Below are 27,217 nucleotides of genomic sequence, written 5' to 3'. Positions count from 1 at the left end.
GTGGGGACCTCCTGCCGCCACGAGACACCGCCTCCCCCAGATGGAGGCTGGCACCGAAGCCGGCAGGGGCCTGCCTCCCGCCCTGTCCTGGCCGAGTGGGAGCCGGGAGGAGCACCTGCCGTTGGGTTTAGTTCCCAAAGCGGCCATTTCCAGGTGACACTCACACTTAGACACTCACAGACTTTCCTGACGTCCCAGGTCGGGGCCTTTGTCTGTCCTGGAGGGACAGCTCTCTGCTTGGGGGGGCGGGGCTGCGCCCTGGGCACGGGGCTGGTCTGTCGGACGAGGCCTGGGTGTCCAGACCAGGGCCTGATGGACAGGTTGGTCCAGTGGAATGTGGGGGGAGAGGAAGGAAGGGTCACGACTTGGTTACTGCGACCCTCGCTCCTTGACCTTCCTTCGTTGCCCATCACAGGCCCCGCTTAGCCCCGCAGCCATGGTCTCCGCTACGGGGGGGGGGGGGGGGGGGGGCTGCTCCTTCCACCCGGTGGCTGCCCCAGCCCCTTCCTACCGGGCCCACCGCTGCTCGGCCGTTCCTGCCCTTGGCCTCCTTCCTCGGGGGTAGCGGGTCCTTCTGAGCGTGTTACGTGGCGGGACCCAAAGGTCAGCCAGGGCTGCTGGGGAGCCCGGGGCTGGGGGGCTCGGAGGGGGCCGCCTCCAGGCAGGACCAGCTGGTCGGTGGGTGAGGAGCCTGTCCCCTGTGGCCCGGGCTGGCCCAGGCCGGATCCCTCCTCGAGCCCCTGGCCCACGTGGGCCACCCTGCGCGGGCCTCTGGGGTGCACCTGGGGGAGGGGAGACGGCAGCTGCCCCTGCGCCCCCATGTGATCCTGTCCTTTGAGGCTGGGTTTGTCCTTTCGGTTTTGTTTCCTGGTTGGAAACCCCTGAGGCTCCTCCCACGGCACCCCTGCAGCTGCCCACCTGTGCTTCCCAGGCTGGGGGCAGCCCCTGCGCCTGGGGTGGTCCTGCTGGGACTTCCGCCCCCACGGTGGCCGGCCGGGCTGCCTGGGGGTGTCACCCCTTGTCCCGGGGGTTGAGGGAGGCCTGGTGCTGAGGGCCGCCTGTCCCTGTGGCCGCCCCTCCCTCCAGGCTGGAGAGAAACAGGAGCCCCAGCAGGAGCAGAGGGCGGCCTGGCTCACCTGCCTGCGGGGCAGGGGTGCTGGCGGGGTGCCCACCGGACTGAGTGTCCGCCATTACTGAGAGATGAGTGGCGCCCCGCAGGTGGGGAAGGAGGGGGAGCCCCTGCCGTCCCCGTGACACCGCCCGCCCCGCCCTCCTCGCCCACAGGGGTGGGGACGGGAGAACCCCTTTCTGGGCTGTTTCCTGCTGCACTCTCCTGTGAGGCTGTCACCCCGCCCCTCACACCCTAAAGCGGGCCTCTTGCCCCCGGGTCGCTTTCCCATGGTGGGTGGGAAAGGGACTGGGGGTGGGGGATCCCCACCTTTGAGGAGGGAGCCTGTGAGAACAGACCGGAGGCACAGAACTGCTTCAGTGACTTGAGAGTCCTTGGGGTGGGGCGCTCTGCCTGGTCCCTGGGGTGACGGGCCGGGGCCCTGTCCTGTGGAGTTGCTGCACCCAGCCTGCTCCTGTCCCCTCCCACCCGCCCAGATCTTCAGCCCGAGGACTCGGCACTGAGCCCTCTGCCTGTTGGGGCGAGCGGAGAAGAGCAAAGGAGCTTTAAGGGCGGGGGCAGGACGGGCAGGCCTCCGGACCCCCTTTCTCTCCCGGGGTTGGGAGGAGCAGGGATGACAACGGCCCAGCCGGCACCCCTGCTCTGAGCCGCCAGCCCCGCGGGGAAGCAGGGGCCCTCCCTCCGGCAGAAACCTGCCGGGTGGCTGGGCAGTGCTCTGGGCTCTGTGCCAGGAGCTGGGCACTGCCCTGAGCCGCGGCAGGGGAGCAGCGGGCAGCTGCCACCCTCACCTTTGCTCTAAGGTACAGCTTGCTCCCAGACACCGCGCACCCGACAGGAAGGCAGGCATGGCAGGGAAGGCGGCGGCCCCTCCAGCCCGGGCCCGCCCCCTTGACGGCTCCGTCTGGGGGGCCCTGGCCTAATTCTCACACTACAAGCCAGACACCCTCTCCCAGAGGTGCCGCCGGGGCCCGGGCCCCTCCCTCGGCCTGCACCCCGAGCCAGGACAGGGAAGCCAGCTTCTTCCGAAACATTTATTTATAGCTCTGCTCAGCGAGCAGTGGGGGTCCTGGGCCCCCGGGTGGGCTCCTCCATGCCCTCCCCGGGAGGCACGTCCATGTGCATGGCCATCCCGCTGGGGCTGGGCAGGTGGGCCACGTTCGGCTGGGAGAGGCGCCCCTCCGAGGAGACGGGTCTGTCTGTGTGCTGCCGAGAAGTAGCTGCAAGACAGGAGGGTTCGAGGGGGCTCTGCCTCACTCCCCAGGGCCCCCAGCGGCCCCGCAGCCCCCTGCTGGCCAGGCTGCAGAGGAGACAGGTGCTGGAGAGGGCCCTGCGCTGGGCGGGGGTGCAGTCCTCACAGGAGCCCCGAAGCAACGCTCCTTTATCATCGCCGAGTGGAAACCACACCAGCCTCCCCCGGGGCCAAGATCCCCGCCACCACCCCCCACCCCCCCTTTGGTCAGATTCCTCGTGAACGGGGCTGGTTAGGCCACAATCACACAGGAGCAGGGGTGTCCGAGGACTCCCCTCCCTCCCTCCTGCTCCCATGACATTTCGAGTGCCCTTGGCGTAGACAGTGGGGTGCCAGGGAGAAGGGAGTGCAGTGCCCCCAAGAAAGCCACAAACCGCGCTCTGTCCACCTCTGAGCCCCCTCTCGCAGCCTCGTACCTGGGGCCGGAGCCTGGGCTGGGCATCCAGCGCTGCCGCTTCCTAGCTGGGGGCTGGGGGCCTGGGGCCTGGGGCCTGGGGCCTCAGTGCAGGTGAGGCTAGCAGGGGCCCCTCCCCTAACGCTGGCCCGAGGACTCAATTGTTCCCACGTGTAAAGCTCCCTCCTGGGCTGGCCGGGAGCTGAGCCCGGAGCTGAGCGGCCCTCCCGGCAGGCCCGGCGCCTGACCACCGGCAGCTGGTTCCCCTCTGGCCGCTCCGAGCTGGGCCTGCGGAGGCGTCGCGGCCCCAGGCCTGGGCCCTGACCTCCAGCTTCTGCAAGTGCCGGTCTGCGGGCCCACCCAGCGGCGAGCCCAGCGCCCATCACTGACAGGAAACAGGCCTGAGGTGCTTGGGCGCGACCTGCTCCTGGCTCCAGGCCGGCGCCCCTCCCTGGCCCCCGGTGTGGCCTCACTGGGGAGGCCCTCAGCCCCCCACTTCCAGGCGGACAGCGGAGATTTCTCGGGACCCTTCCGAGCGGGGGGTAGGGGAGGGGCCAAGGAGGAGGGCCTCGCAGGCAGGAGCAGACGGAGGGGTCCTTGGGGCCGTGATGTGGCCCTGGGCTGCATGGCCGCCACAGACGGAGGGGTCCTGGGGCCGTGACGTGGCCCTGGGCTGCATGGCCGCCACAGACGGAGGGGTCCTTGGGGCCGTGATGTGGCCCTGGGCTGCATGGCCGCCACAGACGGAGGGGTCCTGGGGCCGTGACGTGGCCCGGGGCTCCGTGGCCGCCACAGCCTGTGAGCGCGTGGGCCGGGGGCGGGTGGGCCTGGAGCCAGAGTCTTGGGCTGCGACCCTGTCCGGCTCCTCTTCTGTGAAATGGGGCCTTCACGGCAGCATGCGCCCCACGGACTGGGGTCCCCAGCCCTCAGCTCCCGCCCGCCTCTCCCGGGGAAATGGGGCCTCTCCCAGCCATCGGCAGGAAAGGGGTGGCGGGCAGAGCCCAGGCCGCGGGAGGACTCCACCCCCAGGGAAGCTACCTGAGGTGCTGCCAGCCGCCATGTGGGCGCTCTGAGGCCGCAAGGGCAGCTGGCTGCTGTCGCCGAGGGCCGGCTGCCGGTGCGTGTGGGACCGGGACGGCTTGATCTTGTGCTTGTTGTTCCCTGCGCCTGGGGACAGTGGAGGGAAGGTCCCTTCTCAGGCACCCACAGGGCTCCGTGGGGACCGGGGGCCGGGAGGGGCTGCGGGGCGCTGGGCGCAGCCAGCCCGAGAGACAGGCCCGGAGCGGAGACCGGACCGCTGTCCGCTGTCCGCTGTCTGCGCCTGCACACGGGCCGGGCTTGGGACGGGGCGTTCGGAGACGGAGGCGGAGGAGGAGCCAGGGGCCGGGGCCCAAGCGCCTGGCCTCCCGGGGGCTGCGCCGTCCTGGGGGCCGCGGCGGAGCGACAGGCGGCTGGGCCCCCGGACACTCACTGTCTTTGTTCGGGATGCCGGGCAGCCTCGTGTCCATCCGTCCCTTGTAAATATGTCCGTCCAGGCCCAAGATGTCCACTTCGTGGTGCTGTGGAGGGGGGGGCGGGCGGGGGGCATCACCAGGAGGCGCGGCGGCTTCCCTCTGGCCCTGTCTCCACGCGGCCTGGGCACCGCGGTCCTCCGGACGCCAGCACCCAGCGAGCTCAGCGCCCCCGGGGGCCCCGGGGGGCTCCGGGCAGATGGAGGGGAGAGGAGGGGCGGTGCTTTGGTTCTCAGGGCCCCGGCTGGAGGCCTCGGGCCGAGGTTAAGAACCCGAGTCTGACTAAGAAACTGCCTCGCCCTAGCTGGTGTGGCTCAGTGGATAGAGCACAGGCCTGCAGACTGAAGGGTCCCAGGTTCGATTCCGGTCAGGGCACACGCTCGAGTTGTGGGCTCGATCCCCAGTGGGGGGCGTGTAGGAGGCAGCCGATGGATGATTCTCTCTCATCATTGATGTTTCTCCCTCTCCCGTCCTCTCTGAAATCAATAAAATATATATTTTTTAAAAAACCACAAAGAAAGAAAAGAAACTGCCTCCAGGCCAAGGGCGGGTTTCCAGAGGACGGGGACCCGGGGCCATGGGGCCCTCCTCCCCGCCGCTGGGCCCCGCCCCACCTTCCTGGCGATCTGGATGTCCTCGGGGAACAGCCCCTGCTGCAGGTGCTGCAGGCGGGAGCGGCGGTAGGGGTAGGTGAGGGTGTGGCTGCCCCCGCAGTGCCGCGACACCGTGGCGAAGCTGTAGTCGGACATCTCCGACACCCTGTGAGGAAGACAGCCTAGTGGGAACGGGGTGACCTGCGGGGGGGCCGCTGCTTCAGGGGTCTCTGCGGCCAGGTCAGGAGCAAGGGGCGGCCAGGCAGGTGAGCGAGCAGAGCAGCCTGCTGGCCAGCCATCCTGAGGACACTCTCTCACACTCACACACATACACACTCTCACACACACTCACACACACACACACTCACACACACACACACACTCACACACACACACTCTCTCACACACACACACACTCTCACACTCACACTCACACATATACACACACTCTCACACTCACACACTCTCACACACACACACTCACACACACACATACACACACTCACACACACACTCACACACACACAAACACTCAGACACACACTCACACACTCACACTCACACACACACACTCTCACTCACACACACACACACTCACACACTCTCACACACACACACTCACACACACTCTCACACACACACACTCACACACACTCACACTCTCACACACACACACTCACACACACACTCACACGCCCCTCCCTCCTCAGGCTTTCCCAGCGGTGGGCTGAGGCGTGCCCACGGCTCAGCCTGCCTCCCGCTGTCCTACCGCTTGCAGCAGGGGGAGCCCAGGCACTGGGCCTGCAGCAGCTCGTGGATCATCTGGCTGCTGGCCTTGACCGTGCCCCCGTAGTGGATCTGCACCTTCTCGATGTCCATCAGCATCTTGGAGTGCATGGTGCGCAGACGCCCCACGCTCCGCTCCATCGACGCCAGGTCGGCCCGCGGGAAGGCGGAGTTGCCCAGCTTGAGGCTGCGGGTGTGGGCAGAAAGGAGGGTGGGCGGCCGCACAGGCCGGACCCCATGCACAGGCCGGAGTCCACGCCACCGCTTTACCCCCAGCTCAGCGGGACCCGGGTGGGCAGGAGCCCTTTCCACAGCCCCACCGACCACGGCCAGGCTTGCCGGGCAGGTTTGCTGAGGAGGGCAGTGCGGAGAGCCGCACGGAGAGCCGCACGGAGAGAAGCCCAGCTCCTCCCGCCAGCCGGGGGGCGGTGCCTGGCCCCGCAGGCCCCCAGGCTCCTAAGCAGTTGGAAAGCCCCCCTCCACTGAGCCCCATCCTCAGGAGGTGGGAAGGTGCAGGGAGGGGGCACGAGCTCCAGAGCGGGCCCTGAGCGGCCGCTCGCTGCGGGAGGCTGGGCCCCCTGCCCCGCCACGGCTGAGGCACCAGAGGGTCTGGGAACAGGGGTGAGGAGGGGCGGTGGCCGGCAGCCTTGGCCAGGTCCCCCCAGGACTCCGAAGGCAGGTGTTTCTGGTCCCGCCTCCTCTGCCAGCCCCATTCTTGCCCTGGGAGAGCTGTGCCAGCTCAGAGGCGTCCCTGGTGAGGGGGAGCCCGCACCGCTGTCTGCCCTGCCTCCCTGCACAGCCCTGCGCACTCCCCTGCGTACTTGCGGCTCTGCTGCCGGACCTGCTCCAGCTCAAAGACGGTGTAGGGGCGGGTGGAGCGGTGCCCGGGCAGGCTGGGCCCCACGGGCGTGGTGGGGAGGACCCTGGGTGGGCAGAGGAAGGGAGGGTCGAGCGTGAGAAATCCCATCGTCCCCTCCCCCGCCCCCTCCCCACGGGCCTCCTGCCCCGGAGCCCCCCCGCCGGGGGTGGGGCGAGGACCGGGCGGGCAGCAGGCCAGGCAGACAGGAGTGGGCCCACGAGGGAGGGAGGGAGGGAGGACACAGGGAGGCGGGCAGGGAGGGGCCGGCCAGGTGTGGGCACTCACTGTCCAGTCACAGCTGTCTCCAGGGGACGGTCACAGGACAGGCAGTGGAAATGTGCCAGGAGCTGCCTGTGGGGACGGGACACGCGAGGGTGGGGAGTGGAGCGTGGAGAGCCCGCCTCCAGGCAGGCCGGAAGCTCGGCCCACCCCGAGGTCCCAGCCTGGAGGCCTGTCCCGTCCCTGCTCCCCAGACTCAGCCGCTCCCAGACATGCCCCCTCTTGGTGCGGATCCAGCACCCACCTGTCCTAACCCACGTGTCCCTGAGGGGTGCTCTGTGTAAGCCTCGGGGGCCCCCTGGCGGTCAGTCATGGAAATGCTGCGGGTCAGGCGGCCACGGGCCAGGTCCCCCAGGTCTGCTCTCACCTCTGGAGACTCCCTCCCATGGCCCCAGAGTCTCAGCCTCATCCCCTCCTTCTCCACTGTCCTACGGGGTGGCCTCAGCCCCCAAACACCGTCCCTCCTGCTGTGGGGCAGTCACTGCTGGTGGGAGCTGGTCATGCAGGGCCCCCGGCCTCCCTCCCAGCCCCGCCCAGCTCACCGCCGCATGCCGGCCGCCTCGTCCGCCTGGTAGAGCGGGGAGCGCTCCTTGAGCTGCTGCCGCAAGGACTTCCACCGATCCTCCAGCAGCTGCTTCACGGGGTCCAGCTCCAGGCGGTCCAGCTGCGGACGGGGGGACCAGGTGAGCCCTAAGACGGCAGGCGGGGCTCTGCGGGCCGGAGAAGGCGGCCTTGCCCAAGTCCCGGGGCCCGGGAGCCTCGCCGCCCTCACCTTGCTGTCCATCTCGGTCAGGAGCCGGTCCAGCATCTTCTGCCAGTCCCGCTCCTGCCCGCTCATCTTGGCCACCAGCTCCTGCATCATGTGGTTCAGCTGCTCCGTGGTGGCGTCAAACTGCATGCGGCTCACCTTGGCCTCCAGAGCGCTCTTGTCGGCCTTCTGCCCGGAGAGAGGAGGAGGCCGCCCGATGGGAGAGGCCCGCGGCGGGCCCCCTGAGCGGTCACCCTGACGCTGAGCCTACATCCTCCCCCCGGCTCCCTCCGCTCCTGGCCTCCCAGGCAGGAGGGCCCTCGGCCCGGCCCTTACCACTTCAATCTCCATCTCCAGGTGCCCCCTGTTGGCCTTCTCCTTCTCCAGCTTCTCCAGACCCTGGTACAGCACCTGGGAGGCCGAAGGGAGAGTGAGGAGCAAGGAGCGGAAGGGGAGGGGTGGCTGGGGTCCTGCCGAGCCCCCGCCCCGCCCCGCCCCGCCCCGCCCCGCCCCGCCCCCGCAGCGCTCACGTCGATGTCCTTCTGCTTCTGCCGATGGTCCTCGATGAGGTTGCCGGTGATGATGTTGAGCTTCTCACAGTCGCCCTGCACCTGCAGGATGGCGCTCTGCACGTGGCCCAGCAGCTCCTCGTCCTGCGGCGGAGGGACCAGGGCCGCTCACTGAGGCGGCTGGGGCTCCCCAGGGCCGTCCTCTTGCCCCCGATAAGTTGACCCTTAAAACATCAGCCAGCCCAGCCGGTGTGGCTCAGTGGTTGATCATTGACCTATGAACTAGGAGGTCACAGTTCGATTCCCAGTCAGGGCACATGCCAGGTTGCGGGCCTGATCCCCAGTGGGGGGCGTGCAGGAGGCAGCCAATCAGTGATTCTCTCTCATCATTGATGTTTCTATTTCTCTCTCCCTCTCCCTTCCTCTCTGAAATCAACACATCAATACAAATATATTAAAAACAAAAACAAAAACAACCAACATCACCCAGCTTATCGGCCAGCCTCCAACCCGCTGGTTGTCTCCACCATGTCCCTCGGACAGTGGGAGGTTCCCTACGCGGTCTCTGTGACCGCCCTCCCCCCCACCAGCGGACAGGAGCCTCAGCCCTGCCTCCTCGGGGGACCTGGTCGGCCAGTGGGGGTGATCCGCAGAGGTGATCGAGGCTCAGAGTGGTGAGCGGCCCCCGAGAGTCAGCGTGTGGGCTACAGCCCCCCGCCTGCCCTGGGCTGAAGCAGACCCCAGGACCCAAGAGGCAGGATGCAGGGCCTCGGGCGGTGCCCACCCACCAGCAAGCCTGCCCTTCGGAGGGAAGTGGGAAGGGCCTGGGAGGGAGAGGGGGTGCTTCCTGAAGCTGTGCCAGTGCCCCCCCCAGCTCGTGGGGGGCCCTGCTCCACCCACAGCCCGCTGTGCCTTCCCAGCCCACGGCCCCGCCTCCCCAGCACTCCTCGCCGCACCCTGTGGAAGGAACGGGGGCTTTTGTGGGCTCCCTCCTGGAAAACTAAGCCGGGGGACCCTGTCAGCTGCTCCCCGCTGCCCCCGGGGCCACGGTCACCTGTCTCTGCAGCTTGGCTTTCTTGGAGGGCCGCGAGGCAGCCAGGCTGGTGACCATGTGCTGCAGCTGCTCATAGCGCTGCACCAGCGTGCTGACCTGGTGGCTCAGGTCCAGGCTGCAGGCCGGGCAGGTGGCCTTGGGGTCAATCTGGCCAGGTGACAAGCTGACCGAGGCCTTCTGCGGGGTCATGCTCATGGTCAGCAGCGTGGACGACGAGGCCAGCATGTTCTCGATGATCGTCCTGAGCTTGTCCAACTGGGTGCAGGCGAGAAGGCAGGCGCAAGGGCTTGAGCGAGGCCCGGCCCTCCCTTCCCCCTCCATACACACAGGAGGAATGGAGGGGGGCAGCCACTTCTGAGAAGGGCCTGGTCCCTGCGCCGAGAGCGTGGCCTCCTCACCTGGTCCTGCAGGTAAAGGGAGGCCTCGGAGACCGAGTGCTCCATGTTGACCTTGCCCTGCTCCTGGCTCTCCCTCAGGTCGGACAGCTCCTTCTCGATGTCGTGCACGCTGACCCTGCGGCACAACGGACGGCCTGGCTCACCACCAGCCCGGCCCGGCCCCAGTGCTGAGCCCGGCCGTCAGGGATGTCAGGGATGGAGGGGGATGGACCAGGCCGGGCCAGAGGGGGTGCCCGTGCGCTGTGGCAGGCGAGGCCTGGCCTGCAGAGAGGGACCCTAGCGAGCACTCCCTTCCACCTCCAACTGGGGACAGAGTCGAAGGAGGTTTTTGCGGGGGGCCGGGGCGGGGGGGTGTGGAGGTAGTGCTTCCAAGTCCTGGTGCTGAGCTGTTTCAGGAACGTGGGAAACTCCCACCAGCAACTTGAACGAGATGTGGGCACCCAGAAGAGCAGGCGCCCAGGCCAGAGACAGGGTGTGGGCCAACAAAGCCCGCCCGCCCGCCCCCCCCCCCCCGCCCGCCCGCCCCCCCCCCCCCGCCCCCCGGCTGCGCACGGGCGGCCGGGGCAGTGCACTTACCTGAGGAGACCCAGCTGCAAGCCCAGCGGGCCAGCGGCCACCTCCTTCCCCATTTCTGGAAACCCTTCGCCCTCCAGGAACCTCTGTATCTTGTCCAGCTACAAAGCCAATGGGAGAGGCGGGTCAGCAGGCCGGGCTCTGCTCCCTGCAGGTCCCTGACCCTAATCCAACCTGCTGACAAAAGCCAAGGTTCCTTCCTGACCTCCCTCCCTCCTTCTCTCCCTCTCCCTCCCTCCCTTCCTTCCTCCCTTCCTGACCTTCCTCCCTCCATCCCATGATGTAGACCAGTGATGGGGAACCTGTGACACGCGTGTCAGCGCGTAGCCATTTCTGATGACGCGCGGCCGCTGAGGCGGCCGCATGCCGAGGATGAAACATTTGCGAAATAATGTTTTTTCCTCAAAGTGACACACTACCAGAGTTATGCTCAGTTTTTTGGTGAAGTTTGACACACCAAGCTCAAAAGGTTGCCCATCACTGAATTTGAAGACAATCTTCAGTAAGAAGACAATTAAAGCCCTGGCCGGTGTTGCTCAGTGGATAGAGCGGCGGCCTGCAGACTGAAGGGTTCCGGGTTTGATTCCAGTCAAGGGCATGTACCTCGGTTGCAGGCTCCATCCCTGGCTCAGGTTGGGGCACATGCGGAAGGCAACCAATCGATGTGTCTCTCACATTGATGCTACTCTCTCTGTCTCTCCCTCTCCCTTCCACTCTTTCTAAAAATCAATGGAAAAAATATCCTCTAATGAGCATTGGATATATACATATATATTTTTTTAAAAAAGACAGCTAAAGCCCTAGTTGGTTTGGCTCAGTGGATAGAGCGTCGGGCCGCGGGCTGAAGGGTGCAGGTTCAATTCCCGTCAAGGGCATGTACCTCAGTTCCCCGCCCCAGTTGGGGCGAGCGTGGGAGGCAACCAATCGATGTGTCTCTCACATTGATGTATCTCCCTCTCTGTCTCTCCCCCTCCCTTCCACTCTCTCTAGAAATCAATGGAAAAATATCCTCGGGTGAGGACAAAAAAACAAACAAACAAACAAACAGTAGCCCTGGCCCTGACCATTGGCCCCCACAGCCCCGCACACCGGGCCCCGGCTGCCCCGTGGCTGGCTGGCCTCCGCTGGAAAGGGCCGCGCCAGAGAGATGGCTCGGCCGCAGCCCACAGCTCCGGGGCAGGTTTCCCATCAGGAAAGGACCCAGCAAGGTCTGAGCCGCATTTCCCACCTGATGGGCGTGTAGGAGGCAGCGAGATAGCAGCTCCACCCGCGGTGACAGGACTGCGGTCCGTAAACACGCAGGTGGCTGGGGGGGGGGGGGGGGTAGTGTCGCTGGCGCCAAGGCCAGGCGGCAGGCCCGCCCTCAGCCCTCACTCACCTTGGCTTTCTCCTGCCGGACCTCTTTGGTCAGGGTCTTGATGGACTTCAGCTGCTCCTGCAGGTCTGGCGGGATGGTCTTTTGGACTGTGGGAAACGGGCGCTCAGAGGCCGGAGGCTTCCATCCCCAGTGAGCGTCTAATCCCCACTTCCAGGCCCCCCCCCCCCCCCCCCCGCCCCGCAGTGAAGCTAACCCAGAGAACACAGGACTGGGGGAGGGGAGGGGAAGAAAGGAGACAGGAGTGTCTGCAGCCCATAAAAAAATCCACCGCAGGCTTAACATCCCATAGGGCTTTGGGACCACTGGCCCATAGTTTCCACCCAACTCCAAAATCTCCATTAATCTCTGGACCCAGAGCTGTGAATGGACAAAGGCTACGTTTGATTCTTCAACCTCCGAGCCCCAGCCGATGCTGCCGGTTTCCCTCGCCCAACATTTCCCTAGCTGCTCTCCAGAGAGCCTGACAGAGGCATACCCCTGCCTCATTCCTCTCCTGAGGCGCCTTCACGCCAATGGTTTAGTTCCATCTCGGACCCCAAAGGCTCCGGGACAGGGGTGGGGAACGTCCGGCCCGCGGGCCACACAAGGCCTGAGAAATCATTGGGTCTAGCCCTGCCAAGGCATTAGAGGTGAGTTAATTAAATGTTTGCACGTAATTGATGTTTAAGTTGACGATTTTGTGTGGCCCACGGATGATATTATAGGGAGCCAAATGGCCCTCGGCAGAAAAAATGTTCCCACCCCTGCCGTAGGGAGAACCCAGAGGGCTAAAAACAGACATTCCGTTTCCGGGGATTCGGGCCGAAGACCGGCCGCCAGGAGGGGAGGCCAGGTGGGGAAAAGGATGGAATCAACCGTGGTCTCTCCTCCACGCAAGTGGCACCCACCCATGAGGGCGAGCAGGTACTGGATCTTCTCCAAGTCGCTTTCGCCGGCTTTCTGCACGTCCAGGGTCTTCATGTTCTCCTTGAGCTCCGAGTAGAGGCCGATGAGCTCTCCCATCAGGCGGAAGGTCTCCACGGCGATGGGGAAGCTAGGAGCCACTTTTTCCAGCGAATCGGGTTTCTTAGGCTCAATAAAACTCGCTTCTCGTGAGACTTGCCTGGATACGTTAATGGAGTCCAGACTCCGAGCCCAGGGGACATCTGGGCTCGTGGTGGTCTGAGTATAAGCCCTGCGTTGGTGTGGATCCAAATGAACTTGGACATGTTGATCGACACCTGGGTACCTTGGGCTATAAGGGCCAGGATACAGGAGGCCACGCGAGTCTTGGACAAAGGATGCACGGTCGCGCTGGTCTGCACCCGCATCCATCAGGCCACGCTGATCTAGGTCAGGTGGTAACCAAGGCTGCTGATCTGGGCGTGCAGATACCACGCCTGTGATGAATGGTATTGGACCACGCTGGTCTATGGCTCGTGGATAAGTGTCTGTGGGTGCCAAACCCTCTTGGTCCATACCAGGTGACATCCAACCTTGCCTGGAGAGGCGTGGTGATACCTGGCCATGTTGATCTCTGCCAGGAGGTGCCACGCCATGCTGATATCGGTGTGGAAAGCCACGAGGCTCTGCGCCTGGTGGTACCAAGCCTTGGTGATCAGCATCAGGCTGCCTCAAACCATGCTGATCTACTCTAGGTTCCACTACCTGAGCTGCACCGGGTGGGACTACACCTTGCTGAGCAATATCCAGCTGCATTAAACCACGTGGATATGCACTGGGCTGGACCAAGGCGCGAGGATAGACCCTAGCCTGCATCCAATCACGTGGTGGGTAGGCACCAGGTTGAACCAAACCAGGTGGATACGCCCCTGGCTGTACAAAACCAGGTGGATACGCCCCTGGCTGTACAAAACCAGGTGGATATGCCCCTGACTGTACAAAACCAGGTGGATACGCACCTGGCTGTACCAAGTCACGCTGATCAACTCCAGGTTGGACCAAACCAGGTTGACCTGCATCAAGTTGGACTGAACCACGCTGATCCATTCCAGGTTGGACCAAACCATACTGGTCCATTCCAGGTTGGACCAAACCAGGTTGACCTGCACCAAGTTGGACTGAACCACGCTGATCCATTCCAGGTTGGACCAAACCATACTGGTCCATTCCAGGTTGGACCAAACCAGGCTGATCTGCACCGGGTTGGACTAAACCATACTGGTCCATTTCAGGTTGGACAAAATCAGGCTGATCTGCACCAGGTTGACCTGTACCAGGTTGGACTAAACCAGGTTGACCTGCACCAGGTTGGACTAAACCAGGTTGACCTGCACCAGGTTGGACTAAACCACGTTGACCTGCACCAGGTTGGATCAAACCAGGCTGACCTGCACCAGGTGGGACTAAACCAGGCTGACCTGCCACACCAGGCTGCATGAAACCATGTGGATATGCACCAGGCTGGACCAAACCACGTGGATAGACGCCAGGTTGAGCCAAACTATATGGATATGCACCTGGCTGTACAAAACCGGGTGGATATTTACCAGTCTGTACCAAACCACGCTGATCAACTCCAGGTTGGATCAAACCAGGCTGACCTGCACCAGGTGGGACTAAACCAGGCTGACCTGCACCAGGTGGGACCAAACCAGGCTGACCTGCACCAGGCTGACCTGCACCAGGTCGAACTAAACCAGGCTGACCTGCACCAGGTGGGACCAAACCAGGCTGCCCTGCACCAGGTTGGACTAAACCAGGCTGACCTGCACCAGGTGGGAAAAAACCAGGCTGACCTGCACCAGGTGGGAAAAAACCAGGCTGACCTGCACCAGGTGGGAAAAAACCAGGCTGACCTGCACCAGGTTGGACTAAACCAGGCTGCCCTGCACCAGGTGGAACCAAACCAGGCTGACCTGCACCAGGTGGGACTAAACCAGGCTGAACTGCACCAGGTTGGACTAAACCAGGCTGACCTGCACCAGGTGGGACTAAACCAGGCTGAACTGCACCAGGTTGGACTAAACCAGGCTGACCTGCACCAGGTGGGACTAAACCAGGCTGAACTGCACCAGGTTGGACTAAACCAGGCTGACCTGCACCAGGTGGAACCAAACCAGGCTGACCTGCACCAGGTGGGACTAAACCAGGCTGACCTGCACCAGGTGGAACTAAACCAGGCTGACCTGCACCAGGTTGGACTAAACCAGGCTGCCCTGCACCAGGTGGGACTAAACCAGGCTGACCTGCACCAGGTGGGACTAAACCAGGCTGACCTGCACCAGGTGGGAAAAAACCAGGCTGACCTGCACCAGGTGGGACCAAACCAGGCTGACCTGCACCAGGTGGGACCAAGCCAGGCTGATCTGCACCAGGTGGGACTAAACCAGGCTGACCTGCACCAGGTTGGACTAAACCAGGCTGACCTGCACCAGGTTGGACTAAACCAGGCTGCCCTGCACCAGGTGGGACTAAACCAGGCTGACCTGCACCAAGTTGGACTAAATCAGGCTGGTCCATTCCAGGTGGGACTAAACCAGGCTGACCTGCACCAGGTTGGACTAAACCACGCTGGTCTATTCCAGGTTGGACTAAACCACGCTGGTCTATTCCAGGTGGGACTAAACCAGGCTGCCCTGCACCAGGTGGGACCAAACCAGGCTGCCCTGCACCAGGTGGGACTAAACCAGGCTGCCCTGCACCAGGTGGGACTAAACCAGGCTGACCTGCACCAGGTGGGACTAAACCAGGCTGACCTGCACCAGGTGGGACTAAACCAGGCTGACCTGCACCAGGTGGGAAAAAACCAGGCTGACCTGCACCAGGTGGGACCAAACCAGGCTGACCTGCACCAGGTGGGAAAAAACCAGGCTGACCTGCACCAGGTGGGACTAAACCAGGCTGACCTGCACCTGGTTGGACTAAACCAGGCTGCCCTGCACCAGGTTGGACTAAACCAGGCTGACCTGCACGAGGTCGGACTAAACCAGGCTGACCTGCACCAGGTGGGACTAAACCAGGCTGACCTGCACCAGGTGGGACTAAACCAGGCTGACCTGCACCAGGTGGGACTAAACCAGGCTGACCTGCACCAGGTGGGACTAAACCAGGCTGACCTGCACCAGGTGGGACTAAACCAGGCTGACCTGCACCAGGTTGGACCAAACCACGCTGATCAACTCCAGGTGGGACTAAACCAGGCTGACCTGCACGAGGCTGGACCAAACCACGCTGATCAACTCCAGGTGGGACTAAACCAGGCTGCCCTGCACCAGGTGGGACCAAACCACGCTGATCAACTCCAGGTTGGACTAAACCAGGCTGCCCTGCACCAGGTGGGACTAAACCAGGCTGAACTGCACCAGGTTGGACTAAACCAGGCTGCCCTGCACCAGGTGGGACCAAACCAGGCTGACCTGCACCAGGTGGGACTAAACCAGGCTGACCTGCACCAGGTGAGACTAAACTAGGCTGACCTGCACCAGGTGGGACTAAACCAGGCTGACCTGCACCAGGTGGGACTAAACCAGGCTGACCTGCACCAGGTTGGACCAAACCACGCTGATCGACTCCAGGTGGGACTAAACCAGGCTGAACTGCACCAGGTTGGACTAAACCAGGCTGCCCTGCACCAGGCTGTCCTGCACCAGGTGGGACCAAACCACGCTGATCGACTCCAGGTGGGACTAAACCAGGCTGAACTGCACCAGGTTGGACTAAACCAGGCTGCCCTGCACCAGGCTGACCTGCACCAGGTGGGACCAAACCAGGCTGGTCCATTCCAAGTGGGACCAAGCCAGGCCGAATTGCACCGGGTGGGAGCACATCGTACTGCGGTGTGCCAGGTTGTATGAAGCCAGGTGATTCCGAACCGGGCTGTACAAAGCCTTGCTGATCTTTAAAAGGTGGAACCATTGCTTGTTGATCCATGCCATATATTGGAAATCCACGCTGATCTATGCCAACGGGTCTCACACCACTCTCCTCCATTGCAGGCCGCTCCATGGCACGTTGGTCTGGGCCAGGAAATCTCACACCGTACTGTTGTGTGCTCGGTGGAATCATAATAGGCTGTGCTGTACTAGGTAGTTCCAATCCTTGCTGACCCATGCCGGGTACCCACAATGGCACCACATCCTGCTGACCCATGCCAGGTAGTACCAATCCCTGTTCATCCATTCCAGGTGGCATCATTCCCAGCTGACCCGTGCTGAAGGGTAGGCCATATGGGTAAACGCTAGGAGGTTGAAACTCAAGCTGATCCAGGCCAGGTGGCCCTGGCCCAAGTTGGTCTGGCCTTGTGTACATGACTTGACTCGGGCTGGGGGGCATCCCCCCACGAGCATCCGGGGGGATGAGATGATGCCGGTCTCTGGGTAAGTCCTGTGGAACTGGGCCAGGGTGTGCGTCTCGTTCATCTCTTCTCATACGTGCTGAGCTGGGCCGCTCTCTAGGCCTGTGATGATCAGCTTCAGCTCTGAATTGGGGCATAGGGGGGTGATGGGGTTTTGCCAGCCCGGCTTCATCACGGACCCTTGGGTGGTGTGGTTCTCTGTCAAGAAACCCTTCAGAGGGGTGTCTTGGTCCGCCGGGTCCCAGCAGGGTCTGATCTGGGCCAAAGCCACCAGCGGAGTCCAGAGCCTGGTCGGCACTTGGATACCCAATGGAGGTTGCACTTGCACTCGGTTCATGTGACACGGGCGTTTTCCCTTTGCGCTTAAGAATCGCTGGCGTTGTCTCTATGCCCTGGTCGAAGAGGAGGAAAGAAAGCAGAGACCACCAGTAAAAATAGCATAAGGCTTGGAGGGGAGGGAATCTGGGGTATCTGAGTAGGATAGCTTAAGGCCCTTGAGAGGAGAAGACCCTCTGGGCCCTAAAACTAAGCTGGACACCAAGAGAATTTGACACTTTTTTTTTAATCCTCACCCGAGGATATGTGGATATGTTTATTGATTTGAGAGAGAGATTTGAGAGAGAGAGAGAGGAAGAGAGAAACATCAATTGGTTGCCTCCCCTCCCATGGGCGCCCTGACCAGGACTCGAACCCATGAGGACACTCTGACAAACTGAGCCACACCAGCCAGGGCAGAATTTGATGCTCTTAAAGGATAAGGTCTCCAGATTGTTGAGAATCTGTACAGTTGCAGATGACGTCACAATATATAACGTTCCTTATAAAAGACAGGGGAGCTCTGGCCAGTGTGACTCAGTGGGTTGGAGCATTGTCCAGTGCGCTGAAAGGTCTCTGGTTTGATTCCCGGTCAGGACACCTACCTAGGTTTAATAAAGACAGGGGTTCCCTGAAAAACACAAGTGATCCATGCTAACTCTCACAGAGGCTACAAATAAAGCGCATGAGTATGCCCTAGCCGGTGTGGCTCAGTGGATAGAGCGTTGGCCTGCAGACTGAAGGGTCCCGGTTAAGGGCACATGCCTGGGTTGCAGGCTTGATCCCTAGTAGGAGGCATGCAGGAGGAAGCCAATCAATGATTCTCTCTCATCATTGATGTTTCTATCTTTCTCTCCTCCCTTCCTCTCTGAAATCAATGAAAATATATATTTTTAAGAAAAAGAGCATGAGTAATTTATTTATTTACTACAGGCCTGGTGCACGAATTCGTGCACGGGTGGGGTCCAGCCGGCGCGCCCTGATTGGGGCCTATCAGGCTGGGCTGACCTGGGGGAGGGGCCACAGGCAGTTGGCCAGCCAGCCCTGCCCCCTGGTCAAATTCCCAGTTGAGGGGACAATTTGCATATTAGCCTTTTATTATATAGGATTTTTAAATTATATTTTTATTGACTCCAGAAAGGAAGGAAGAGGGAGAGAGAGATAGAAACATCAATGATGAGAGAGAATCATTGATTGGCTGCCTCCTACACACCCTCCACCAGGGATCGAGCCCACAACCCAGGCATGTGCCCTTGACTGGAATCGAACTCAGGACCCTATAGTCCGCCAGCCGACACTCTATCCACTGAGCCAAACCAGCCAGGGCAGAGTAATTTATTAAATTTAAAATCTGTCCTGGCTGGGTGGCTCAGTTGGTTGAAGCGTAGTCCCAATACCCCAAGGTTTCAGGTTCTTTTCCCAGCCAGGGCACATGCAGGAAGCAACCAATGAATGCATGAATGGGTGGAACAACTAATCAATACCTTCCTCTCTCTCTCAAATCAACTAAAAAAATTAAAATATGCCCAGCTGGGTGTGGCTCAGCGATTTGAGCGTTGACCCAAGAACCAAGAGGTCACCGGTTGGATTCCCGGTCAGGGCCCATGCCCAGGTCTCAGGCTGATCAATGGTTCTCTCTCATCACTGATGTTTCCCTCTCCCCCCTCTCTCTGAAATCAATAAAAATATATTTTAAAAAAGAATAGTAGTCACCACCCACCTGCCAAGACCCATAGCTGACCTTAAAAATGCCTAGTTTTGAAATCCCCATCGCACACGTATGTGGAAGGGACCCACCAGCAATGCAAGAGAAGCCGGTGTCCGGTGTGTGGCATTTCCTCACCTGGGCACGGTGAGACTGCCCGGCTGTGGCCGGCCTGTCACCTGAACTTAGCCTCTTGCTTCTCAAAATCTTAGCATTTCTGTTGATTCTCATTTGCTCCTGGAGCCATTCAGGACTCTGAGCAACTCTCAGAGCACCCACACTCTCTGAGCTCCGGGAGGCGTGGGCCTGCCTCGGGGCTCCCGTGGATGCTTACTCGTCGGTCCGGCACCCCTTCTGCTGGCAGGCGTGCTTGCTCGAAGCATACGGCAGTGGTAAAACAGCTTGCACCTTTTTTTTTTTTTTGGTTAATCCTCATCGGAGGATATTTTTCCAGTGGTTTTTAGAGAGAGTGGAAGAGAGAGGGAGACACAGAGAGAAATATGGATGTCGGGAGCGACCTCAGTTGACAAAGTCCTGAGAGGGCAGGTTTCACAAAGTGGCCTGCCTGTTCCCAAGGTTAGTCATACATCCTGCCCCCCTCTTAGGCTTAGAGACCCCTAAGCACAATAGTTAGTAATCACACATTTAGCCCCCTAAAGCTTAGTTAACCTTTAAGCACAGTTAATGCATAAGCGTAATTACCCTTCAGCAAGAAGCATGGCTAGACTATATGATGGTAAGGAATTTAGGTGGCGTCAGAGGTGTATGCATAGGTATAGCTGTTAGGATCTTAGACAAGATAAGGAGCTTTTTGTAAAGGTCAGTAGGAAACCTTAAACATTGGGGTATAATCACGCTTACCACATTATAGGAATGATGTAATGTATGGAATGTAACTGACCCTGTATAAAAGTGTGGAGAAAAATAAACTCGGGATGGCAAGCGGGAAGTGCTTCCATCCTCCCGATCCCATCCTGTTCTCTGTCTGTCATTTCTCATCCTCACCCCCCTTGCAGGTACTGTTCGACTGATGCCGGCAGGCTCCGGCATATGGATGTGAGAGAAACACACCGATCGGTTGCCTCCTGCAGGAGCCCCGACCAGGGCCTGGGCCGGGAGGAGCCTGCAACTAAGGGACATGCCCTTGACGGGAATTGAACCCGGGACCCTTCGGTCCGCAGGCCGACGTTCTATCCACTGAGCCAAACCGGCTAGGGCCGTGGTCAGCAAACTACGGCTCGCGAGCCACATGCGGCTCTTTGGCCCCTTGAGTGTGGCTCTTCCACAAAATACCATGGCCTGGGCGAGTCTATTTTGAAGAAGTGGCGTTAGAAGAAGTTTAAGTTTAAAAAATTTGGCTCTCCAAAGAAATTTCAATCGTTGTCCTGTTGACATTTGGCTCTGTGGACTAATGAGTTTGCTGACCACTGGGCTAGGGCAAACAGCTTGCACTTTAAACAGCGATATATAAATGTCTAGTCACTGTTGTACACCTGAAACTCATATTGCATGGCAACTGTCATTGAAAAATCTAAAAAATATATCTTTTTTAAGTAGCGAAAGCAGAAGCCACTCCTGTTTCAGGCTCCTCTCCCAGTGCTTTCTGATGGTTTCCTCTAAAGGTGGGCCCAGAATTCAGAAAACAGTCTTGGGGACTAGCAGGGTGTCTTTTGTACCCAGTCAATATTTGTTGCACCCCAGATGGCCACTTGGTGGCGCCCAAGGGTTCCCCCTCTTCGCCTTGCTGCGTCTGCATATCCGTAGAACCCTTTGTGAGGAACCCAGATGCACAAAGCCAGGAGGAGGGAAAAGTCAAGACCAAAAGGACAGCTGAGCCCTGCCTGGGGCCGCTCAGTGGTCAGAGTCTCGGGTTCGATTCCCGATCGGAGCACATGCCCAGATTGCACGTTCGGTCCCCAGTTTGGGCCCATGCATAGCAACGGGTTGTTTCTCTCACATCAACGTTTCTCTCTCTCTCCCTCTCCATCCCTCTCTTTCTAGAATGAATGGAAAACATCGAGTGAGGATTTTTAAAAAAACAAAAAACGGGGGTGGGGGGAGACAGCGGATCCTCGCCCCCAAAGGCCATTAGCAAATGCCCATTCTGTTCAGGGAAGCGAGGTTGGAGGTTCGAACACGAGCTGGTCACCCCGTGCCGTCTCAGAACAGACAGACTCCTCTGGGAGCGTTTCCCTGAGTGTAAGAGTCACCATCAGCAAGGGGCCCCTAAAGAGGTTTCGTTTCCAGGGGTGGTTGCCACCTTTGTCCACGAATCGTGAAGGGACCCGGGCATTTCAGGGCAGACTGGAGAAGCCCGGAAATGCTGCAGAAGTAAGCCAGGTGCCACTGTCCATCCAGCCGGCTGGCCACGCTCCAGGACCCGGGCACCCAGGGGCAGTGCTGGTGGGGCCGTGCGAACCCGCCTCTCCCCTACGCTGCAGACAGGGCCCTAACCTGGAGCCACACCACGCGAGGCACCTGGCCCAAAGCCAGCCAAGTCACACATGCACTGCCACCTCCGGGAATGAGCCCTGGGGTGTGTGCACGCGTGTGAATGCCACACGGAGCACCTGGTTATAAAATTGGGGACAAAGTTAAAATATCAGTGACAGGAGACTGAAATAAATTATGAACGTTCGCATGATGGAACACTGTGCAATGGTAAAAAGGGAGAGCCTGGCCGGTGTGGCACAGTTGGTTGAGCATCGACCCAGGGGCCAAGAGGTCTCTGGCTCAATTCCCAGTCAGGGCACATGCCTGGGTTTCAGGCTCAGTTCCCAATAGGAGGCAGCCAGTTGATGATGTTTCTCTCTCATCAATGTTTCTCTTCACCCCTCTCCCTTTCCCTCTAAAAATACATACATACATACATACATACATGCATACATGCATACATGCATACATAAAAAGGGAGAGATGCGGGGAGCCCACCAAGCCTGCTGCCCAGCCCCTGCCCACGTGGGCACCACCTGTGAGGCCTTCCAGCCGTCAGTAATGGCCTGCTCCAGCTCCTCCCAGGTGACCATGGTGACTTCCTCTCCAGGGGGCAGCATAGTCATCTTCCGGCTGAAGGGTTCCTGAGGACACAGATCACATGGGCACGCCTGCGCACTCACACCCAGCTGGACCCCCAGCGGTCTCAGGGACAGAGCCGAGCTCACAGGGCCAGTGGGTCCTTCCGCAGCCCTGGCCCCAAGGAGAAGGCCCTGGGCCCTGGGCAGCTGGCTTCCTGTGGCCTGTGGGCCTGGAGGGAGCACTGGGCAGCCACGGGAAGGATCCCCTTCAGGCCAGGGGCAGCGCCCGAGAGGCAGAGGGCGTACACATCGTCCCAGCTTGGAGGGACACAGACGTCCGGGGCGGGGGTCTGGGGGTGCCTGAGAGACGGGGCCAGGCTGCCGGCACCCCTCTTCCCCCACCCCCTCCCGGGGCCCTTTGCAGAACTGGCCGACATTACCAGGAACTCCTCCCGGTTTCTGACTATCTTCTCTACTTCCTCAACCCGCTGCAGGAGCTCCTGGAAGAAGAGCGCAGAGGTGGCGGTCAAAGCAGGCGCTCCTGCCCCGCCCCCCACATCCTCGCAGGGGAGAGGAGCGAGGTGAGTGGATCTCAGAGGAGCAGAGGGCAGAGGGGGGTAAGCCAACAAGAACGGGACGTGGGGCGGGGCGGGGCGGGTGGGAGTGGGGACAGATGTGCCAGGAGCCAATGCTAATGCTGGGATGGGAGCCTGTGGGCCTGGGATCCACGTCCGACAAACCACTGAGGAGACACTGCCTCCCAAGGGCGAGGGCAGCGGCTGTGCTGTTTAAAAGCAAATTGCCACCCGCCCCACCTGGTGTGGCTCAGTGGATAGAGCATTGGCCTGCGGACTGAAGGGTCCCAGGCTGGGTCCCCATCAAGGGCACATGCCTGGGTTATGGGCTCGATCCCCAGTAGGGTGTGGAGAGCAGCTGCAGCGTTTCAACAGGTTCAAGCCTCGGACTAATGAGAGGGCACGGACTAATGAGAAAGCCACGTGCAAGTCCTAGCTTGGAGGGCAAAGCCCTCCCAGCACAATTACAGCCAAAGGCTATGGTTGTAAGCTTGACCCTTATGGTCCGAACCTTGTGGGCCCACGTGGCTGAGTGATATGGGCTGCGGGAGGTGCAGCAAGTAAACAAAGCTTGATCAGGTGCATGTAGTGGAGTGGATTCGAAACCCACAAGAACGTTGTTACCACGCCCTTACTTTGCCTCCTGGAATCTGGCTATAAATAAAGACTCGGCTTGCAGGCCGTGGGCTGTCTCTCCATCAGAGAAGACAGTGTCCCACCCAGACCCAACTTTATTCTCTTGTCTGTCTTCTCCATCCTTCACCGCCCCCTCTCAGGTTCACCCCTGGCTGTGCTGGCAGCCAATCAACGATTCTCTCTCATCATTGATGCTTCTTTCTCTCCCTCCCTCTCTGAAATCAATTAAAAAATCTTCTAAATAAATAAATAAAAGCAAATTGCTGAAACTTGTAACTTCTGCAAACCTCCATCATCTAAGAATCTAAGAGTAAATAAAAAGCCTTTTCTCTAAACACCAAAACCCTAAAACCATAAACACACCACTTTTTTTTTTTTTTTAAACACACCACACTTTCAAAAGCAAAGCTTTTGTCCTGGCCGGTTTGGCTCAGTGGATAGAGCGCTGGCCTGTGGAGCTAAGGGTCCCCGGTTCCATTCTGGTCAAGGGCACATGCCTGGGTTGTAGGCTCCTCCCCTGCCCTGGCCCTGGTAGGGGCTTGTGCAGGAGGCAACCAATTGATGTGTTTTTCTCAAACACATTGATGTTTTTCTCTGTCTTTCCCATTTTCTTCCCCTCTCCCTAAAAAAAAAAAAAAAAAAAAAAAAATCAATAGAAAAATGTCCTGGGGTGAGAATTAACAAAAAACAAAAGCAAAGCTTTCCAGCCAGCGTGGCTCGGTGGTTGAGCGTCAACCTAGGAACCAGGAGGTCACAGTTCTATTCTGGTCAAGGGCACACACATGTCTGGATTACTGGTGTGGGGGGTGCAGGAGGCAGCCAATCAATGACTCTTTCTCATCATTGATGTTTCTCTCCATTCCTCTCTGTAATCAATAAAAATATGTATGTTTAAAAATTATTAAATATTATTTTTAAAAAGCAAAGCTTCCCACAACAAGGCTGGGCGGGAGTCCCCCGCGGGCCTGGGCCTCCCCGGCTGCCGCCTCTGAGCCCTCCCTGCCCTGGCCTGCCTTGGGCGGGTCCGAGGTCAGCCCGGTCCCCTCCGGAGGCCTCGGGGCGGAGGCAGGGAGCACCTGCGCGCGCAGCTCGCTCCCAGTGGAAGCCTTGGAAGGGGTGACCCCAGAACTCTCCCCATCCCTGACCCCCTCTTCTGGAGCTGAGCTTTGTCTCTCAATTCCCACCCCCTTGTTTACCTATTTGTGAATCCTCACCCGCGGAGGGGAAGGGAGAGGGAGAAAACGTCGATGTGGGAGAGACACACCGAGGTACCCGCCCTTGACGGGAATTGAACCCGGGACCCTTCAGTCCGAGGGCCGACGCTCTCTCCACTGAGCCAAACCATCTTCCCTCTGGGTGGCTTCGGGGTCCTTGGGTGTCTGATGAGCAGTGGGCGAGCCTCCCTGAAAACCGGGCGAGACACACGGTGGGGTCCCCGCCGCCCTCACCATCGGGCTGAACTCTGGGGCCTCCTGTGCCCTTTCCTGGGCTTCCTTCAAGATCTTCACGTCCTCCATGACGTTCTGGAGCATCTCCATGACCTGCAAGGCGAGTGGGCCACGTGGGCGGGGCTGCAGGAGGCCTGGCCCCGCCCCGTCCCGCCCCTTCCTCCTCCCGCCCCCCACGTGATGGCGGTCATGGGCGCCTTTGGGGTTCAGCTCCGGCCTGAGCTGGAGAGCGGAACGGAGGAGCCCGGTATGCTCTCACCTGGGGACCTTCCTTCCACAATTTCATTAGCCCCCGCGCCTTCTCGGGCATCAGCTTGGCCATCCCAGGCGCGGCCATGGCCATCCCTGGAGTGGGCGGTGCCACCCCCGGAGCAGGCGAGACCAACCCCGGCATGGGCATGGCCGTCCCCAGCAGAGGCTTTGCTGTCTCGGGCTTCGCCTTGCCCGTCTCGGGCACCGCCTTGCCCATCCCCGGCACATGCTTGGCCTTCGGAAGCGCGCCCCTCTCGGTGATGGACGCGCCCCTCTCGGTGATGGGCACGCCCCTCTCGGTGATGGGCACGCCTTTCTCGGTCATGAGCGCGCCCCTCTCGGTGATGGGCACGCCCCTCTCGGTGATGGGCACGCCTTTCTCGGTGATGGGCACGCCCCTCTCGGTGATGGGCACGCCTTTCTCGGTCATGAGCGCGCCCCTCTCGGTCATGAGCACGCCCCTCTCGGTCGTGAGCGCGCCCCTCTCAGTGATGGGCACGCCCCTCTCGGTGATGGACACGCCCCTCTCGGTGATGGGCACGCCCTCCTCGGTCATGAGCTCGCCCCTCTCAGTGATGGACACGCCCCTCTCGGTGATGGGCACGCCCCTCTCGGTGATGGACACGCCCCTCTCGGTGATGGGCATGCCCTTCTCGGTGATGGACACGCCCCTCTCGGTGATGGGCATGCCCCTCTCGGTGATGGACACGCCCCTCTCGGTGATGGGCACGCCCCTCTCAGTGATGGGCACGCCCCTCTCGGTGATGGACACGCCCCTCTCGGTGATGGGCATGCCCCTCTCGGTGATGGACACGCCCCTCTCGGAGATGGGCACGCCCTCTTCGGTGATGAGCGCACCCTCCTCTGTGATGAACACACCCGGCTCGGTGATGAAAGCGCCCCTCTCGGGCATGAGCGAGGTCCTCTCAGCACCCAGCCCCTCGGCCAAGCCGAAGGCCTTCGCCTGGTCTTCTAGCCACTCCGGGGTCTCCAAGTCCATCCCAGTGACCAGAGCCGTGAAGTACTGGATGTGGGACAGCATGCCCTGCATCTGGCTGTCCATGGTCCTCAACTGCCGGTCGAGGTCCTGGACCTGCCCGCCCAGGTCCTGGACCTGCCCGCCCAGGCCCTTCACCTGGCTCTCCAGCACCACCGACGGCACCCTGGGCACGCTGGTCCTTCGCCTCTCCTTAGACACGGAGACCTGCGGGGTGCTGAGCGAGACCCGTGGGGTGCTGAGCGAGACCCGCGGGGTCTCTGAGAGCCTCCGCTCAGGCGACAGGGGCTGGAAGTCCACCCGGTTGTCCTGCATGTTGAGGTTCTTGAGCAGGGCCACGAGGAGCGTGTGGAGCGCATTGAAGTTGACGGCACCCACCTCGGGAGTGCCGATGGCCAGGTCGGCCAGCTCCCGGAGCGAGACCGTGGCCGCCAGGGGCGGCATCGTGTGCAGTCTCAGGAGCGCTCAGCTTCCGCAGCCGGACGGTGGGCCATGCCCCCCTCACTGCTCGCAGCGCCTCTGAGGGGTCCCGGGGCGCCCTGCCCCTGGGCCCAGCCGCACTGGACACCAGTCATCATCTGGAGCCTGCCTGGAGGACCGAGAGGAGCGCCCGCCTCCCGCCAACCGTCCGCCGTCCGGTCGTCTCTGCTGGAGCCCAGGGCTGCCCTCCCCTTCGGAGGGAGTCGGTGGACGTTTGGATCGCGCGGTGGGCGGGCGGCCGACCCCGTTGTGTGGTTCGGCGCGCGGAAGAGCGCACGCGCGGCGCCGAGGCGAGGAGGGCGCGGGGCGCGGGGACGCAGCGCCTGTGGGACCGGCCCACGCGCCAAGGAATCTGGGGAAGACTTGGTTGGCCACACTCCAAGGCGCCGCTGCTTTTTATTCTCAGTAAAAGCTCCCAGGAAAGGGGGCGTGGGGCTGTCCCAAGGCATTTTCGCAGGGAGCACCCACATGGGTTTGGGGAGGGGAGGCCTCCTGAGGCTCACCAGAGGGCAGCCTCCCTCCGCCTCGGAAGGCCAGAAGGCATCCTGGCGTTAGGCAGAGCAGTGGCACAAACCTACTGCGGTCCTGATCCTTGGCCTCTTGGGGACAGCTCCCCTCATTTTGCACAACCAGAAGGGAGGGTAACAAAAGCCCACTCACCACCCATGTGTCCCACTCACTCAGCAGACAGGCCTTTTCTGCTGCCCAATTAGACCTTGTTGGTGCTAATTTACCTCAGAACATCCTCCCACCCCCCCCCCCCCCTTCTTCCAGACAGCTCATCTGCACGCACTGTTTTAACTGCTTTCAAATTCAAATTTAGTTTAGTCTGAGCAGGTACAATGTCACTGAAACCCTTTATGGACACCCCCCTTCCCCCACCCTCCACAAAAGCAGTGTTTCCCTGGAAATGGAGTTAAAGACAAGTCTAGCCCTGGCTGTTTGCTCAGTGGTTAGTGTGTCGACCCGCAGACTGAAGGGTCTGGGGTTTGATTCCTGATCAAGGGCATGTGCCTTAGTTGCAGGTTTGATCTCTGGC

General features: G+C 60.9%; 2 protein-coding genes across 2 annotated transcripts; both read right to left on the bottom strand.

The window, feature by feature from the left end:
* Positions 1-333: 333 nt before the first annotated feature.
* Positions 334-11,400, bottom strand: LOC307115562 (glutamine-rich protein 2-like). Its single transcript, XM_079798786.1, has 11 exons — positions 9,112-11,400; positions 8,079-8,201; positions 7,885-7,959; positions 7,573-7,737; positions 7,343-7,464; positions 6,807-6,872; positions 6,484-6,585; positions 5,646-5,849; positions 4,898-5,042; positions 3,811-4,331; positions 334-2,346 (listed from the first exon to the last, which is right to left on the bottom strand). Exons 1-11 carry the CDS (start codon positions 9,430-9,432, stop codon positions 2,058-2,060), a joined length of 2,133 nt encoding a protein of 710 aa, XP_079654912.1. The 5' UTR covers positions 9,433-11,400; the 3' UTR covers positions 334-2,057.
* A 260-nt stretch (positions 11,401-11,660) lies between these two features.
* LOC307115405 (uncharacterized protein) lies at positions 11,661-22,348 on the bottom strand. The gene is made up of 3 exons (XM_079798626.1): positions 21,746-22,348; positions 15,849-17,148; positions 11,661-15,038 (listed from the first exon to the last, which is right to left on the bottom strand). The coding sequence occupies exons 1-3, from the start codon at positions 21,833-21,835 to the stop codon at positions 12,124-12,126; spliced, it is 4,305 nt and encodes a 1,434-aa protein (XP_079654752.1). The 5' UTR covers positions 21,836-22,348; the 3' UTR covers positions 11,661-12,123.
* Positions 22,349-27,217: the final 4,869 nt, after the last annotated feature.

The sequence above is a fragment of the Cnephaeus nilssonii genome (assembly GCF_951640355.1).
Source record: "Cnephaeus nilssonii genome assembly, chromosome: 19".
NCBI lineage: Eukaryota > Metazoa > Chordata > Mammalia > Chiroptera > Vespertilionidae > Cnephaeus > Cnephaeus nilssonii.
The sequence above is the reverse complement of the archived record's forward strand: the minus strand, read 5'-3'. Positions and strand labels throughout refer to the sequence as shown.

Coding starts and splice junctions, on each gene's coding strand:
- LOC307115562 (XM_079798786.1), bottom strand. CDS start 9,432: ATGGAGGGGGAAGGGAGGGCCGGGCCTCGCTCAAGCCCTTGCGCCTGC. Junction 5,043..5,645: donor GGCTCCCCCTGCTGCAAGCG/GTAGGACAGCGG, acceptor TCTTCCTCACAG/GGTGTCGGAGATGTCCGACT. Junction 2,347..3,810: donor GGCGGCTGGCAGCACCTCAG/GTAGCTTCCCTG, acceptor CCTGTCTTGCAG/CTACTTCTCGGCAGCACACA.
- LOC307115405 (XM_079798626.1), bottom strand. CDS start 21,835: ATGACTATGCTGCCCCCTGGAGAGGAAGTCACCATGGTCACCTGGGAG. Junction 17,149..21,745: donor ACGGCTGGAAGGCCTCACAG/GTGGTGCCCACG, acceptor CTCTTCGACCAG/GGCATAGAGACAACGCCAGC. Junction 15,039..15,848: donor TTTAGTCTCACCTGGTGCAG/GTCAGCCTGGTT, acceptor CACCTGGTGCAG/GGCAGCCTGGTTTAGTCCCA.